General features: G+C 41.4%; 1 protein-coding gene across 1 annotated transcript in view; it reads left to right on the forward strand.

Annotated features, from left to right (window-relative positions):
- Elys (AT hook containing transcription factor 1 homolog) overlaps nucleotides 1-14,867 on the forward strand; it is a 137,900-nt gene that overhangs the window by 66,004 nt on the left and 57,029 nt on the right. The window contains exons 18-21 of the mRNA XM_080283442.1: nucleotides 4,371-4,515; nucleotides 4,928-5,057; nucleotides 8,799-9,058; nucleotides 11,690-11,917. Coding sequence (XP_080139568.1) covers nucleotides 4,371-4,515; nucleotides 4,928-5,057; nucleotides 8,799-9,058; nucleotides 11,690-11,917 — 763 coding nt within the window. The remainder of the gene's footprint in view (nucleotides 1-4,370; nucleotides 4,516-4,927; nucleotides 5,058-8,798; nucleotides 9,059-11,689; nucleotides 11,918-14,867) is intronic.

Below are 14,867 nucleotides of genomic sequence, written 5' to 3' on the forward strand. Positions count from 1 at the left end.
TTTAACCTGTTAACTGGTCTATACAGCCTGGGCTGTTCCGAGTGTGACTGCTCAATACAGCGCTGGCTGTGCAGGTGAATTTCGAATATAGTGCCATGGTGACCAAGGCCGACCCATGCAAGCATGTTTGAGCCTTCAAAACCGAAACCGAAAAAGAAACGAAAACCATACATTCCATTAGGGTATCAGACACTTCGATGTTCATCCACGGCTTTACCAAGGTAAATATTGAGCTAATATTTCGTTACTTTATACTTTGGCATGTGTTCTTTCAATTCCCAAGACAAATTTGGCCTTTGGGAAATTTCATTTTTACCCCTATGCCTGCACACCACAGACACCTCCAAAAAACCACCATGCCCAGTTAACGGGTTAACTAAAGGTAAGAGAAGATCCAAATTTTTTCCCCATGGCTGTTATTTTGGCCATCTAAATTTATTTTAAGTTCATGAATGCATTAATCTTTTTTAGACATTGTGTGCCTGTTAATAGAATATCAAATGAAAAATATGGGATCCTTTTCACTATTCAGCTCTTAGTAGTACTGAAAGGAAAGTCGTTTTTGATTTTCATGACTTTGGTAACCTCTCCATACATTCCCATTTGTTTATTTATCATTATCATCTAATCCTGGTTTGCCTGGGGCAAGGCAAGTTGGTCCTGATATTTAAAGGGGGCATCACACTGGACCAAAAGCGGCTAACTTGCAAGCCAGTTTTGTGAGCCACTGGCCAAACTGACCCAGAGTGAGCGAGATTTCACTTGCAAGGCAAAATGGATAACAATTTCCCTCACAGCTTGTTGGTGAGATTAGAACTCAAATGAACCTATATTAAGTTTGTAACTGGTGAGAAAATATTCTTTTATCACTGAAGGAAATTAAACCAGAATTTTTAAGGAAATACAATTTAATTCTTGTGGTTTTTATTCATTTCTGTATTTTTCTTGTGACATTAAGCCAGTATTCGGACATCCTGGTGACCAGCCATGAAGGCTGTCTGCTTTGTTTCCAAACTGCAGTTGGAAATCAGATTGTGACTAGTATTCAACATGGATCCTGCAGCAAGGAAAACTCTAGTAGACTGCCTTGTGGCACTGGAGTTGCTGAAGTACATGAGTTGGTTGCAGAAACTGAAGAAAAGGGAGTGGGTACGCCATGGTGGTTTATTTACAAATGACCACAATTTGCCAAGGCAGATGACACTGCTAGCCGTTTCAGCTCGCAAAAACACATGAGTGTGACTGCAGCTCGACTTCGCTAGCCGTTTCAGCTCGCAACAACACATGATCGTGATGACAGCTGAACTTTGCTAGCTGTTTCGCCTCACAAAAGCTGCTCGCATGTTAGCCACATTTGGCGCAGTGTGGCGCCACCTTAAGATGAGAGTGACGACCCTCACTCATCACTGAGTGGCATTACGTGAGCAATAAACCCCAACCTTCTCTTGGATATAAACCTACTTAGACTTAATCTGGTTGGAGCTCCTTAATTACCCACTAAACCACCAGGCCCCATAATTTGGTTATATGGTTACCACCGAGCATAGTAAGTGGTTTCTTGGTGTACAGGAAACCATTTGTCACATCACTCACTGTAAAGCCACCCATAGACAGAAGGAAGGGGAAAGAATGTGTTATTTATATTAATTTATTTGTGCCTCAAATATTGCATTTCTGTACAAATAACTCTATTGGCAAAGGTTTTTGATGTCCTGTAAATTAAACTTGTGCAAATGAAACCTGTGTAAAATGAGGGGTCACTGTATGTCTCATGTATCTAGAGCATGTAAAATAGTAAATGGGCCCTAATTTGGAAAGAGTTATGAAGTTTTACTCATTTGAAGTTGTTTAGTTAAATTAATCTTTCCTGTTGTAGAGTAGTGGAATATCTGGAAAATGTGGCTGTATAAAAATCCTCAGGCATTTTAGAGTCAAAGTTGGCAAATAGGCTTTCCTAGGGTGTTTTTTTGTGCTGAATCAATTTTTGGTGTTTGCCAAGCTGTATCTCGTGCGGTTTTGCTCCTTGCGGACAAAATCCAAGATGGCCACCATTTTTCTAGAAAATGCATATTTTGAAAAATTGCTTCAAATATAAAATATATTAATGGATATAATACATTGCACAAGCTCCTAATGTATCTTCTGGCGGCACTGAAGTCATTCAAGCTATTCTCAGATGAGGCATGTGATGATCTGCAGAACATTGCAACAAAGGACATTGCCACAAAGGAAATTGAAAACGACCTACTAGGTGCGCACTCAAAAGGACAGGAGAAGTTGAACAACTTCATCCAAGAGAGGTTCATTGCTCCAGAACCGAGACAGGTCAAGTTCCGAGATCCTCTACCCAAAAAGAAGGCGCTCACATTTGCTTCACTCTATGAAGTGAAACACAAAGATTCCAGACAGAAAGGTATTGAGAAGTCCATCAAAGCAGATAGGAAAATTATCCAGCGCCTGATCACTGCCTACGAAAGTGGCCGACGTGTAAACCTGTCAGAAGTAATGATGCATGAACTTTTAACAGTCCCCCAGGCTGTAGCTGAGACAAACAGTAGACTTCGATCTGGATCAAAAGCAGACTTGGCTCAAGTACTCACTTCAGGAATACAATGTCCTCCCAGCATAGGCGCTGCAGACCTTGGGGAAACAGCAACACTCATAATTGATGGTCAAGCAATGGTTTGTTCCACTGGGAAACCACCCAAAGCAGCCACATTTGGAGACCTAGCTGACGTGTTCATTGGAGCTGTTCTTCAAGGTGGGACACTGTTCAAACGAATTGATGTAGTGTTTGACAGATACTACGAGAAATCCATCAAAGAGGGAACAAGGACACGACGTGGTCAAGCATCAGTGGCGATCCGACGTTTGATTGAAGGCAGGAATGTTCCGCTCCCAGCAAAGTGGGATACTTTCATGGCACACCCTGAAAACAAGGCAGACTTGGCCAATTTCCTCTCACAACAACTGATGCTGAATGTTTCAGCAAACAAAACTGTTGTGGTATCTGGCGGATTCGTCGATGAAGAACAGGTGGAATCATCGGATCCAGAAGTTGACACAGACAAACTCAAAGCTCGGCACGAAGAGGCAGATACAAGAATGATTCTGCATTGTACAGAAATTCAAGCCTCTAGCATTGTGATTGCTGCACGTGACACAGATGTCCTGGTATTACTACTTGCACATTTCCGCAAAATGCCCAGTGACAAAGTTTGGTTGAAGTTAGGAACAGCTGCAAACAGGAAGTATATTCCTATACACACCATTGTGGAACGACTTGCTTTTGATAACGATAAGATGGAATCCATTACAGCATTTCACGCCATCGCTGGTAGTGACACAACTTCATACCTCTTCAGGCATGGAAAGAAAACTTGCTGGAAAGTGTTTCAAGAACACTCGCCTTCTTGAAGGTCTAGGTCAAGGTGAACTCGATGACGCGACAGCGAAGAACGCTGAATTATTCATCTGTAAGTTGTACAATGTCCCCAACGTCACAACAGTCAACAAGGCGCGTGAAATCCTGTTCGTGAAGTCCAGTGCTCCAGAGACTCTTCCTCCAACTGGTGATGCCCTTTCATTTCACATCCAAAGAGCTCACTATCAAACAGCTGTGTGGCGACAGGCAAATGAACAGTATCCAGAACTACCTCAACCAGAGATGATGGGATGGAGGATGGAAGGTGGATCACTGGTGCCAACGCTGATGTCCCTACCCCCAGTCCCAGACTCATGTGTGGAACTGATCACCTGCAACTGCGCCAACCGATTTATGAGTGCACGTTGCAAATGTAAAAAGTCCCACTTGCGTTGTACAGCAGCATGCAAATGTAGAACATCCGATGACGATTGTAGCATTGTCGAAGGCCAACAATGACACTGTGTAAAACACACTGCCATTATGCCTGTTCATCAGTTTGCAATCTGCAACTTGTAATATAAATGTGTTGTCAGCCATCCTGGATTTATGTTTATGTTTATTACTTAATTAAGAGAAAAATAATATCAATAAAATAATTAATGTACAATGACTTTATAGTGGGTTTTAATAAGGTGTTATGGTCGTCATAATGATATACGGACGAGGCACCACTTGTAAAAATGATGCTTTTGAGAGTAAGGCGGCCATCTTGGATTTACCCGTCTGACGGTGTCAGCTTGAGAGATACAGCTTGGCAAACAGCAAATATGGATTCTGCACAAAAAAACACCCTAGAAAAGCTTATTGGCCAACTTTGACTCCAAAATGCCTGGAGTTGTCCAAATACCTGAAAACCGGACTAGACTATTATTTGGAAAGAATAGATAATAGGCCCTGAAATCATCTCCCATACATTAAGTAATTCTCAGTTAACCATTTACAGGCTGTGAGGAGCTGGGGAAGATGGACAGTGTAATTCGTTTGCCATTATCCCCAATGGAGCAAGAGGCTCTGGTGTCTTACTTGAATGCCTCTAATAGTCCCAAAGCCCCTGACTACCTTTTTGTATACTACCTCCTGCGAGACAAGTGAGCATAATCGTCATTATACAGGGTTTTATAGCTGGCATTTTACAGCACAGGGTAGCAGTGTTATTATTTATTAACAAAGGCATCATTATATGTTGACTTATTTTGTTTATTTTTTGCTGCTGTTGCCTTTTCTTTGTAGTTAATGTTGTTCCTAGCAGTGTAATGAATATATTGTTGTAATTTTTATCTGATAAAGTTGGGTGATATATTGGTTTTGAGAGGGTATGAATGTCATGTTGTGGAGTGTCCTGGTCCCAAATTTACTTTCCCCTTAACAAGCTCAGTTTGTGGTATGTAAATTCTGCAAATGTGTGGTTTTTCATTTTCCACAGTTTGAGTAAGAAAGTTGTGGTGATATTTATTCTTTGTCGGTATCTTTTTCCTTACCTTGTTGTCTATGATTTGCCAGATATGAGCAAGCAGCCAGGCTTCAGGATAGAATTACCAGAGAAGGCCTGGGTTTGGACAAAAAGCGACAAGCTGCTAGGTCAGCACTTGTCCATGCCTACCTCACTTACCTTCCACATGTTGCTTCTAAGGTAGGGTGTCACCTTATTTATTTTTTCATTTTCGGTATTTACCTACAGCAAATATTGGGGGTGGGGTTGTGAGGGGTAGACCGAGAAAGACATGGGACGAGGTCATTAAGTGTGACCTTAGGGTTAAGGGACTGAACAGGGAGGTTGCAATGGATCGTGCAGCATGGAGAGCCGCCATTAGGTGACCAAGGCCGACACATGCAAGCATGTTGGAGCCTTTAAAAACGAAACGAAAACGAAACGAATGGAGATGTGGTTTTTGAGAAATGTGTGTGTCTGGAATACAGAAAGTGGATAGGATAAGAAATACTGTGTATGTGAAAAATACAGAGAAAAGAAGTCTTTGGACATTGTAGAAGAGACTGTGCTTAGATGGTATGGTCATATGGAGAGAATGGATGTAATTATGGTGGTGTAAGTTTATTTCTGACAGAGTTTGAAAGGAGGAGGATGCATGGGAGGGGATGAAGGTGGATGGATATGGTAATCGAGTTTGCAAGAAAGTGAGGTATGAAGGTTGTTGAGGCTAGGGAACTAAGAAAGGATTTTGCTGGTTTTAATATTATGTGGAGGAGCACAAAATAGCATTTGGTTCCCTCCGCCCCTTTATTTTTTAACTTGATAGTGATCGGATTGGCTCTTATCAAATAGATACTGTAATATAAAGCTGTTATGTGTGGATAGTTGTGCCTGTGAGGTTGTCAGGATTATGGAAGTATGAATGTTGAGTTAATGTGTGTGTCCCATTTCATATGGCATGTTGTTGCTTAGTTCACCCTTTGTCATGTTTTTATTAGATTAACAGCAAAGATATAGAAATAAAGCTAATGAGAGAATGAGGAAAGGAGCAGAATAATGGCAACAGCGATTCCCATACACTATTACCCCATTCAAGTTGTAAGGGCTTGAGGTTAGGCTACCATAGTACATTTAAGGGTAGATAATTGGCCTAGTTCCCCTGATGGCATTACATAATGAACACATCACCAGTAACTTCTTAGGGACTCAGATTTAGAGCTGTTACTACATAGCTGACATAGAACATAGCAAAGTGTAGGAATGCTGTCAGTTGAACCCATAGAACATAGCAAAGTGTAGGAATGCTATCAGTTGAACCCATTGAACTGGTGCTACGTAGAAAATTGTATATTGTATTGTACTTGGAAAATTATTGATGATGATGAACTTGAGATGAGTAGGTGAAGGAGTGAAGGCAGCCTTATGCATTCAAATGGTTGAAGCCCACTTCATTTAGTTAGACATGTGCTAGAGAATGAAAATCATGTGATGTAAGAGGTGTTGCGAATATTTTCACAGTCTAACAGTAACAGAAACAGGAAGATATACTTGTATACCAGTACCATACTTACTGTACCTGTAAGAAGGTTGACAGGTCTGTGTGGCCATGTGCACCAGGATTAAGCAGCAACAACAACAACATACTGAAGGAGTAAAATGGATGGATTTAGGCTTTTAATACAGGAGTTCATAAACAGAAAGTTAAAGTATTGGTTAAAAAGGTGAATAGTTTCCTGTACACCAGGAAACCATTTACTACACTGGGTGGTAACCATATAACCAAATTTTGGCGCCTGGTGGTTTATTGGGCAATTATTGCGCACCATTTGGATTGAGCCGGTGAAGGTGTATATCCAAGGGGTGGTTGGGGTTGTTTGCTCATGAAATGCCACTCAGGGATGAGTGTGGCTGGTCACTCTCATTTTATATGTCGGGACTAACTGCCTAGCCCTGGGCTCCCACGTTCCTCATGGGGCAATGTAGGATTGGATGATGGATGGATGGTGAATATGAATGAAGCTGAAAATAAGATGATTAGTGATTATAAATGAGATTGAAGCTTTGAGAGGAATTAGACAAGAACTATCGAGATACGATGGCTGATGATCATTACATCAGTAAACCGAGGATACAAACTATCATGGGGTGTGGGTTAGATACTGTAGGAAATAAGCAAGGCAGTGAAAGTATATACAGTACATATATCATGTGACAACATTAATAAACAGAGGATGCAAACTATCATGGGGAGTGGGTTTGATTTGTAGAAAACAGGCATCATCATCATCATCATCATCATCATCATCATCATCATCATCATCAGAACCTCCTTTCCCACCCGAGGGCAGGGTGAGGAGTTGCAGTGTCCAAACCGCCCAAGTCTGCCCACTCCAATGGGCCATGCCTCCATTCACTCATCATTGAAGCCCCCGGAATATTGGCTTTATCTGATACACCACAAACTTTTGCCACATTCTGTAGCTTCACATAAACATATCTGTTAGAGTCAGTCCGAACACTGTCACGTTAAAAGGGGGTGCCAAATCCCTTTTCATGCACTTCTTCTCACAACGTTCTTCCAGCCAGCTCGATCTCTTGTCAGTCCCCTAGCCTCACTTGACTTCCATATCTCTCTTCCTCACACAGTCATCCACCATATCTCTTTACCTTCTCCTTGGCCTACCTCACCTCCTCCCTTCTTAAAATTCACTCAGCTGTACCTTTTTCACTACTCTTTTGTTATCCATTCTCTCCACATGACCATACAAGCTCAGTACATTCTTCAATTCTGGTGTCCACAGACTTCTTCACTCTGGATCTTTCACGAATCACATTATTTCATATCCTATCCAGTCTCTGTACTCCACATACATTCCTCAGCGGTCCCATTTCCACTGCTCTCATTCTTGACTTTTCACTTTCATGCCATACCATAGTCTCGGATCCATATGCTTAGCACTAACACTCAGTCATGTAAGCCTCATGCAGTTGCAATGCTTAAGCCTCTGTTTCTTATCAAGACCTTCATAGCTCCAGCTACTTTCCTTCCTTGTGGCATTCTACTTTCCACTTCCATTTTCCTCTCTTTTTCTATCACTGTACCCAGGTATATGAACTGTCTCACCAATTCCAGTCTCTCTCCATTCTCTGTAACATCACACTGGGAGTAAACTTCTCACTCGATTACCATCACTTTACTCTTTTCTACATTTACTTTCAAGGCACAATGCTCGCAGACCTCAGCAAAACTGCACTAGTCTACCAAGTTCTTGTCAAGTATTTGCAAGTAGCACTGCATCATCAGCATACAGTAGATTTTGAGATATTCCATCCATCACGATTGATTAACAACGCCATCCCTCTCTCCATTACTCTTGTTTTTCCTTCTTTCATCATCCCATCCATATATATGTCGAACAACCATGGGGACATCACACAACTTTGTCGCACGCCCACATTGATTGGAGTCATTCACTTAGATGCTCATTTACCCATACATATGCCTCATTACCATCATAAAAACTCCTGACTGCACCTAGCAGCTTACCATCTACACCATACATGTGCAAAACCTTCCACCAACCTTCGCTGTTTATTTTGTGTGCATTTTCCAGATCTGTGAATGCCATAAACACTTTATGGTCCTTCTCACAAGCCTTCTCCACTATCTGTCTCACTGCATATATTTGATCCACACATCCTCTGGCACCCCCAAAGCAAGGCAGTGAAAGTATATACAGTACATATATCAGGTGACACACTATTATTTTTATTATTTTTTTCCTGCCAGTGTAAAGTAGAAATATTCAAGTGGGAACAGTGAAGATCATCCTTTGGTACTCAACATGAGGAGCTGGGGTTCCTAAGCTAGGCTGCCATAGTCCAGAATAGGTAAGGATAGGCTGTGAGCCTGTGCTAATAAAATGTCTTTTGTTTTTCCAGTTGTCTTCAACTACTGAGATGAAAACCAACCCAGTTAGCATAACCTATTCCAAACCGCAGCCATTGTCTGCTGCAATCCGCCAGGCTGCTACAAATGAAAAAACCAGAGCATCTGCTATTGCAAAAACATTTGAAACCCCAAAACAGCAACCACAGCTGAATCCCATCACCCCCTTCAGGAATGCTTCTAAAAGACGACGCACACAGGCTGTTGAAAGCCCAGATGCTGGTATTATTTTTACCCCAAAGTACAAGACCAGGTAAGCTTTGATGTGTTATTGCCATTAAACTTTAATTTTTCAAATTGTTTAATTTTACTGTTGATCAGGATGATTTGAATGTTGTTTTCATCATTTCTGATGTTCATTTTGCTAGTAAGTCTACAGTAAATTACGAAAGAAATTGCCAGTCAAAAATTCATCGCTGCTTGTACAGCCAATTTGATAGTATCCCATGTTTACAGTAGCTGCCCATTGTGTGAAAAAAAAATTATGTTTTGGAACACATTCCCTGATTTTCAACGAGGACTTATTATTGTTTAAAAATAGAGTATTGTGCAGTTGACACTGTCATCACCAGTAATTGTATGGGTGAGAATGATCCCCCTCATATTTTTATTATGAGACTGTGAGGTCTTTTATGGGCAATGCTGTTATGTAATGGCTGTGTGATGTGTTGGTGAGTATTTTCCCACATTCAGTCCTTACAGTTGCACAGTACCATATACAGTATTTCATACTCATTCAACATTTTTTAACCCCTTGGCTGCGATGTTTCCTTTAAAAGGTCTGATCAGCAGGCTGCAATGTTCCTTTTAAAATCCACGAATCGATTTCAAAAGTTGCACCCTGTATTTTGGTGCAAGTACATTGTGTATTCATCCGCCCATGCTTGAGGTTGCTAGTTTGTCCTTTTAGCATCCTCCACATCACATCATGCATTACGTAACCACGTGAGCCCAGTTTGCATCAGGAAGTCATGGTGCCTACAGGTGATGCGTCACGTTCGCCCCAGCCATCAACTTTGCGTGGTGTTACCAAGAAAAGAGGTGCTAGAGGTCGTATTCCACAGAAAAGGAAGTTTGCACCTCCCAGTGACAGTGTTTCTAGTGTGGAATGTGGATTATATTGTAAAACCTCTGAAAAATCCATCCATATGTTAAAGTTGGCACTAACACTCCTTCATGTAAGCCTCGTGCAGCTGCAGCACTCAAGCCTCTGTTTCTTATCAAGGCCTTCATTGTACTAGCAACTTTCTTTCCTTGTGGCACTACTTTCCACATATTTTTCACATTTTCCATTCTTTTCTGTCTTTGTACCTAGGTATTTGAACTGTCTCACCAATTCCAGTCTCTCTCCATTCACTGTTACATCGCACTGGGACTCACCTTCTCTCTTAGTAACCATTACTTTACTCTTGTCTACATTTACTCTCAAGGCACGACACTCACAGACATCAGCAATATTCTGCACTAGTTTACCAAGTTCTTGTCCGGTATTTGCAAATAGCACTGCCTCATTAGCATACAACAAATTTGGGATATCCCATCGATCACCATTCATTACCAACACCATCCCCCTCTCCATTACTTGTGTTTTTACTTCTCTCATCACCCCATCCATATATATGGCGAACAACCATGGGGATATCACAACCTTGTCGCATGCCCACACTGATCTTGAACCATTCACTTAGATGCTCATTAACTCTTACACAAGCTTCACTACAATCATAAAAACTCGACGGCACCAAGCGGCTTACCATCTACACTGTACATGTGCAGAACTTTCCACAGTCCTTCTCTATCTACTTTGTCCTATGTTTTTTCCAGATCCATGAATGTCATAAACTACATATACTCCTTCTCACAAGCCTTCTCCACTTTATGTCTCACTGCATATATTTGATCCACACATCCTCTGCCACTCCTAATGCCACTTTGTTCTTCACTCACAAGGACTTCTAATATCTCTCTTACTTTATAATTTCCATATACCTTCCCACCATATTCAGTAAAATTATGCCACAATAATTCTTGCACTCGCTTCTCTCACTTTTATTTTTGTACAGGGGTACAATCACAGCTTTTTTCCACTGTGCTGGCACAGTTTCTCCCATCCATGCCTTCTTACATGTCTCCAGCAAACACTTCATTCTGCTCTCTCCCCTATACTTATTCATCTGTGCATAGACCTTATCAACCCCAGCTGCTTTTCCCATTTTTCAGTCACTTCGCAGCATTCTTCACCTCTGTGAGTGTCACTTTTCCTGGCACTGCATCCCTTCTCCGCACACCCAGAAAACCAGTCGTGTTTACAGTGGTTCTGCTTTCTGTTCCCATTCTTCATGCTTTCAGAATATTCTTTCCATCTGGTCCTTACTTCATTCCCATGGGTTAATAATCTACCACCTCCATCCTTCACACCTTCACATTTCTTTCCGCATTCACTTCTACATTTCCGCATCTCTTTCCAAAATAACTTCTTGTTTTCATAGTAATTTGCATTCATTTTTCTTCCTACGTCATCATTTATCTCCTCTTTATTCCTCTTCACTAGTCCCTTTACGTGCTTCTTGCTCTCAGTATATTCAGTTCTTATTTCAATTTGACCCGTGTCCTGTAACCACTCTAGCCACTTCTTCCTCTTTTCCTCGATTGCTCTCTTAACCTCTTCATCTCACCGTGCTGTACCTTTCCTCCTTGTTGTTACTCTTGCCACAGCACAGACTGCTTTAACATTTCTAATGAAACAATCCCTATATGCATTCCACAGGCTGTCCAGATCCATTTCATTCCAATTCACTTATTTTAACTCCTCCCCTACTTTGGTCCTGTACAGAATGTAAGTACTGTACCTATACTAATGGCATTTTACTATTGATCATTACAGAGATGCATCACGTATGGTGTTTCCTACCCAGCTGGAGTCTTCACAGTCCAGCATTCTTGGGAAAGACGAGGAAGGAAGGAAAATTGAATCAAGTGGCTTACTGTTTAGCCCAACCCCCACCAAAAGGAAGTGGCCTAGTGAGGTGTCCCTCCTAAGTACAGAAACACGAACTCTGGTGAACTCTGTGATAAGAAGGTGCCTCCAGGGGTCTGCTGATACTAGTGCCAGGTAAACTGAAAGGAAAGATTGCTTTATGCTATTGTTTTATGTAATGATATAATTGATATTCCAGTTTGCACATGGATAGACCCAGACAGTGATACAAACCTTACAGTGACACTGGAGGAAGATTGGGTCATTGCAAAGTTATAGCAGTAGTAAATACATCCAAAATTTTTGAGAACTGCAGGTATACAATATCTGTTATTTGTAGTCATCATCATCTGGACCTCCTTTGCCACCCTAGGGCAGGGTGAGGAGTAGCAGTGTCCAGGCAGCCCAAATATGCCCAATCCAGTGGGCCAAGCTTCCACTCGCTCACCATTCAAGCCCCTAGAATCCTGGCTCTATCTGATATGCCCAAATAATTCACCACGTTCTGTAGCTTTACATAAACGTATCCAATAGAGTCCATCCGGACACTGTCGTGTTAAAAATGGGTGCCAAATCTGATGACCCAAAATAATTCACCACGTTCTGTAGCTTTACATAAACGTATCCAATAGAGTCAATCCGGACACTGTTGTGTTAAAAATGAGTGCCAAATCCCTTGTCATGCACTTCTCACAATATTCATCCAGCCAGCTTGATCTCTTGTCAGTCCCCTACAGTCATTCTGTTTTATGAAGGCAGTTTGGGTGGGGCAGCCTAAGACCTCACACAACTAGCTTTGTTGCCACATCACCACTGCCACACACGTGTAATTACGCCTGCTTACCTCTCTCCTCCTCTCTCTCTCTCTCTCTCTCTCTCTCTCCTGTTTTAAGTTAGTAACTATTAATAAATGTATTTTAAATACTCTATAGATGTAATTTAAAAAAAAACTATAGTCGAGTATAAATCCGGTAAGACTTGTCAGCGTCGCTTTTGCGACGTTGTCAAGTGGAGTGACACGGGAGATAGCCTTGTGTGTGTGGCTTATACTCGGTCAGTCTCCCGCCATGGAAGCTTGCCCATCAAAATTCAAAACAAGAGAAAAAACAAAGAAAATAAAAACAGAAGTAGTTAATATAAATATAAATATGAGAGAGAGAGAGAGAGGAGGGGGGGAGAGAAGCACGTGTGTGGCGGCGATGTGGCAACAGAGCTAGTGGTGTGAGGCCTTAGGAGGCCCCACCCAAACCACCTTCATAAAATAGAAAGCCTATAGCCTCACTGACTTCCAAACCTCTCTTCCTCACACACTCATCCACTATATCCCTCCACCTTCTCTTTGGCCTACCTCGTCTCCTCCCTCCTTCAAATGTGCTCATGTATACCCTTTCCACCACTCTATTGTTATCCATTCTCTCCACATGACCATACCGTCTCAGTACACTCTTTTCTGGTGTCCACAGACTTCCTCACTCCACATCTTTCACGAATCATATTATTTCATATCCTGTCCACTCTCTGTATTTCACATACATTCCTCAGCAGTCCCATTTCCACTGCTGTCACTCCTGACTTTTTATTTTCATGCCACACCATAGTCTCACATCCATAAGTTAAAGTTGGCATTGACACACCTTTGTGTAAGCCTCTTGCAGCTGCAACACTCAAGCCTCTGTTTCTTATCAAGGCCCTCATTGCACCAGCTACTTTCTTTCCTTGCATCACTCTACTTTCCACTTCTTTTGTACATTTTTCCTCTCTTTTCTATCACTGTATCCAGGTATTTGAACTGTCTCACCAATTCCAGTCTCTCTCCATTGACCCTAACCGCGCTGGAACCATCACTTTACTCTTTTCTACATTTACTCTCAAAGCATGATGCTTGCAGACATCAGCAAAACTCTGCACTATAGTGTTCCTCCTCGTAACATAGGGTTTGGGTGGAGTCACCCCCTCCCTACACTATTGCCATGTTTCCTAACCCTACGATGTATAACGCCTGTGGTTTGTGTAGTAGGAATGATACATAAACATAACTCATACTAATATAACTGTAATGAAAGTGCTGACATGTATCAAGGAAGAATAAAACTATTCTGCATACTATATTATACGATAATAGAGAAACGTGGCATAAAAATTTGGCAGTGTTGCTCTAAAAATATTCTAATTATTATTTACTTCCCCAACACTTCTAACATTGCTAATTAATTTAGCAAGTATAATTGCAAGAAAATTTGAAGGGATAAAAGTGGGAAGAGGCGATCCTTTCATAATTAAAATAAATATATCAAACAGCTCTGGGGTGGCAGCACTCACGCGACACGTGTTTGTGTGTACGCTGTGGGAGGTCACCAACCCCCTACAGGATTTAGGCCTATTGGGGAAACCTCTATAAAAAAAACGCGCCGTGACTTTTACCTCAAGGGTGGTGCGGAAATAAAGTCAAAATTATAATCCATACATAAAAATGGAAGTAAAAAACCATGGATGACACATAACAAAATCTAGCGAGAGAGAGAGAGAGAAATAATAATAATAATAATAATAATAATAAAACTTTATTTCCACTAAACAGTGGGTATTCTTATACATTATACAGTAGTACAGCATACAGTATGAAAGTTCTATACACAATATAATACAAGTTGATACATATGGTGGAGAATAGTGACAGAGAGGTAAATGGTTTAAAAGGTGTGGGGACACTTAGGTTAAAAATAGATCAATTAAGGGATTTAGGAACGAAGGCAGTGGGAAGGATTAAGACAGATGGGATTGTAAGATTAGGGAGTTTGAGCAATAGGGTAGAATGTATGCTCTCAATAAAAGTATAGCAATTATCAACGGCTAATTATTATACAGGTGTTGATGGTGGGGGTCTATATTTATAGGAGGTGTTGGTGGTGGAGGTATAGCTGGTGTTGTTGATGGGGGTGTTGTTGGGGGTAGGGGTATAGGGGGTGTTGGTGGCAGGGGTATAGGGGGTATTAGAAAAACGGAGATCACAAGAGGGAAACAGTGTCAAGGTCATCGCTGATGGAGAGGTCAGCTCGGAAACGTGGCAACAGTGCAGGGAGGGGGT

Source organism: Coenobita brevimanus, chromosome 97 (genome assembly GCF_032717465.1).
Source record: "Coenobita brevimanus isolate Jiangsu-jjx chromosome 97, ASM3271746v2, whole genome shotgun sequence".
Classification (NCBI taxonomy): domain Eukaryota; kingdom Metazoa; phylum Arthropoda; class Malacostraca; order Decapoda; family Coenobitidae; genus Coenobita; species Coenobita brevimanus.